Source organism: Chiloscyllium plagiosum, chromosome 4, assembly GCF_004010195.1.
Source record: "Chiloscyllium plagiosum isolate BGI_BamShark_2017 chromosome 4, ASM401019v2, whole genome shotgun sequence".
NCBI lineage: Eukaryota > Metazoa > Chordata > Chondrichthyes > Orectolobiformes > Hemiscylliidae > Chiloscyllium > Chiloscyllium plagiosum.
In genome coordinates, this window is record NC_057713.1 from 17,826,775 (window position 1) to 17,830,656 (window position 3,882).

At 46.0% G+C, this 3,882-nt stretch overlaps 1 protein-coding gene across 1 annotated transcript in view; it reads left to right on the forward strand.

The window, feature by feature from the left end:
* lama1 (laminin, alpha 1) overlaps positions 1–3,882 on the forward strand; it is a 290,652-nt gene that overhangs the window by 237,201 nt on the left and 49,569 nt on the right. The window contains exon 45 of the mRNA XM_043687534.1: positions 2,828–2,961. Within this exon, the coding sequence (XP_043543469.1) occupies positions 2,828–2,961 (134 nt within the window). The remainder of the gene's footprint in view (positions 1–2,827; positions 2,962–3,882) is intronic.

The window sequence follows — 3,882 nt, forward strand, 5'->3', positions numbered from 1 at the left end:
CCACTACAGCGGATAGCTGAAACTGACAACCGGAAGCGGCAGGGACAGGCCACTATAAATGCCGGAGGAAACACCACAGAAGCGCTTCACAGGAGGCTCCCAAGCACTGAGGATGTCACCTAGACAGGGGGCGAAACGTTTGCAACAAAAACTTCCAGCTCGGCGAACAGAACCACAGCAACGAGCACCCGAGCTACAAATCTTCTCACAAACTTTGAATGTATCTTTGTACAGCACAGAAACAGACCTTTGGTCCAACTCAACCACACCAACCAAGTTTCCCAAACCAAATTAGTCCCATTTGCCTGCTTTTGGCCCATATCCCTCTAAACCTTTCCTATTCATGTACCTGTCCAAGTGTCTTTTAACTGTTGAATCTGTACCTGCATCTATCATTTTCTCTGGCAGTTTATTCCACATACAAACCACCCTCTGTGTGAAAACATTGCCCCTCAGGTCCTTATTAAACCTTTCTCCTCTCACCTTAAAAATACTTATGACCACTCCCACCTTCGAGAAAATACCTTTGCTATTCACCTTATCCATACCCCTCATGATTTTATAAAACTCTGTAAAGTCACCCCTCAACCTTCTACACTCCAGGGAAAAAAGTCCCAGCCTATCCTTATAAGTCAAACCTTCCAGCCCTGGCAACATCCTGATAAATCTTTTCTAAACCCTCTCCAAGTTAATAATATCCTTCCTATAGCAGGATGACCAGAACTGCACACAGTACTCCAGAATAGGCCTCACCAATGTTCTGTACAGCCTCAACATGACATTCCAACTCAGAGTTCTGAGCAATGAAGGCAAGCGCGCTAAACGCCTTCTTAACCACACTGTCTACCTGTGACGCAACTTTCAAAGAACTATATACCTGAACTCTTAGATCTCTCTGTTCAACAACACTATCCAGGGCCTTACCATTAACTGTATAAGTCCTGCCCTTGTTGGTTTTACCAAAATACAATAACACACATTTATCCAAGTTCAACTCCATCTGCCCATTGACCCAGGCGGTATCCACAATCACAGGCACGTGCATCTCTGGAGTGTACTGAAGTACACTTATCCCAGCATGTCGTGCTGCAAGAAGACAGAGTTCAGTAAGAGTTGATCGAGTTCCATTTGTAATCTTAAGTAACTTTCACTGTTGACTGTGCCACCAATTCTGGTGTCATCCGCAAACTGACTGACCATGCCTCCTACTTTCTCATCCAAATCATTTAAATAAATGACGAGCAAAAGTGGACCCAGCATCGATAGTCATCACAGGTCTCCAGTCAGAAAAACAACCATGTACCAGCATCCTACCGTCTCCTACCGTCAGGCCAGCTTTGTATCCACTAATCAGTCCTTGCCTCTTCAAATGCTTGTAATTCAATTTCTCATAATCCCCTCCAACAACTTCGCCACCACTGATGTCAGACTTACAGGTCTACAGTTCCCAGGCTTCTCCTTACAATCCTTCTAAAATAAAGGCTCGACATTAGCCACCCCCTAATCGTCTGGCACCTCAACCATGGCTGTACATGATGCAAACTCCAAAAGCAACACTGGGAATATACCAATGGACTGGTTGCAATGGAGCAAAGTTTTTAAAATGTTTTTCCATTTAGACCTCCCAAAATGCTATTAGTTTGCACAGGTTTTTTTTTGGTTTTTTTGCAGCATTTGTGTGATGTTTTACAGCTAATAGACGATATAGAACTTTACATGCCACTTTCACCATATGTAACCTAATGATATAACGCTCACAGTCTCCCTCTTACTGAACTCTGTCTTCTTGCAGCACGACATGCTGGGAGAAGTGTACTTCAGTACACTCCAGAGATGCACGTGCCTGTGATTGTGGATACAAAATGTTATAATAAACGTTTATCACATTCTTCAGTATGACATTACTCATGTCTCACCCTTACGTTCCAGGAACGAACAGTGGAATCACAGTGTGACAGGGGCAGATCATGTCTTACCAGATGCTGTGAACCATTTCCTTCTGCAGGCACGCACCATATTTAGAATATCAACATTTAACAATGCATTTTTTTAATCACACTTTGTAATACTCTTAATGTGTTCCTTTTAATAATGTTCTTAAATTAGTGTGTCCAGAAGTTCTTCAAGGTCTAGGAAACCCTTTACCAATTTTTACACTGATTTTTGAGTCAGATCTTTTGTCTTGTATACTGCAGCTTGTGGTATTTTTCTCGTTCTGCTTCAGATAAAACAAGATTAAAAATGCATTGTTCCATTTAGATCTCATAGCGTCATAGAGATGTACAACATGGAAACAGACCCTTCGATCCAACCTGTTCATGCCGACCAGATATCCCAACCTAATCTAGTCCCACCTGCCAGCACCCAGTCCATATCCCTCCAAACCCTTCCTACTCATATCCCCATCCAAATGCCTCTTAAATGTTGCAATTGTACTAACCGCCACCACTTCCTCTGGCAGCTCATTCCATACACGTACCACCCTCAGTGTGAAAAAGTTGCCACTTAGGTCTCTTTTATATCTTTCCCCTCTCACCCTAAACCTATGCCCTCTAGTTCTGGACTCCCCAACCCCAGGGAAAAGACTTGGTCTATTTATCCTATCCATGCCCCTCATAATTTTGTAAATCTCTATAAGGTCACCCCTCAGCCTCCAACGCTCCAGAGAATGCAGCCTCAACCTGTTCAGCCTCTCCCAATAGCTCAAATCCTCCAACCCTGGCAACATCCTTGTAAATCTTTTCTGAACCCAAAAAGTGGCACCTGAATAGCTTTAATCATTTTCAGAAAGAAACGAGGTTGTGCTAAGTCTCTGCCTGTTCCTCAGACTGAATTCCTGGCTGTGGAGATGAGACATGGCAGGGTTGTCTTCCTATGGGATGTGGGCTCTGGCACAACGAGACTGGAATACCCCGATCTTCAAATTAACAACAACAAGTGGTACAGGATTCACGCTGCCAGGCAAGTGGGCATTCCTTCGTCATCTCCCTGCCTGATGCAGGCTGTCGGTCACCTCTAGATTATCCTGAAGTGTTGGTAACTTATCAGGAATAAGAGCAGGGTGAGACCATGTCAAGCTTGCTCCACCATTCAGTACAATTATGGCTTTTTGACTATGGTGGCTTTCAGCTCTTCATTGCTGCCTGCTTCTTATATTTCTTGATTCCCTGAGAGACCCTGCCAGGGCTGTCAGGAATCTTCCTGCATGTGTCCTGAACTAGGGACTTGTCGGGATCAAGTGATGGTTTGGGGAGGGGTTGTGGAAGCCAGCCAATTACCCCTTCCTGCCCTGCACTGCTGCTGACCCAGGATTGGCAGCAGTGGGGTGACAGGCTTAATTACAGGACACTATAAGGCCCCTTACCTATTCCCAATGCCTTCATTATTATTTATGAAAGTAATTTTGGGTCATTTACGGAGGGACAGGAGTAGGCTATTCTGGAGTCTATTTCTTAGATCGATTGGATGACAGTCAGTCGTTCTCTCAGTTCTGATCACTCGATGGCACCTTCTCCCTGCTAAATCAAGCCATCATAATTTTCAACCCTCCCTCAGGAAACTCTCCACTTTGTGGCAGTGCATTGCCTCTCATCTTGGAGCACCGTTCCTGGGCAATAGCAGTAGGCTCCCATCTCTCTACAGCGCGATTCAATCAGTCAGACTCAAAGGTGAAGCTCAGGGCAGTGGATGGGGCGGTCAGGGCAGAGGACAGGGGGGTCAGGGCAGAGGACCGGGGTCAGGGCAGTGGGCTCGGGTCAGGGCAGAGGGCTGGGGTCAGGGCAGTGGGTGGGGGTCAGGACAGAGGACGAGGGTGAGGTCAGGGCAGTGGGCGGGGGTCAGGTCAGGGCAGGGGTCAGGTCAGGGCAGAGGGCGGGGGTCGGG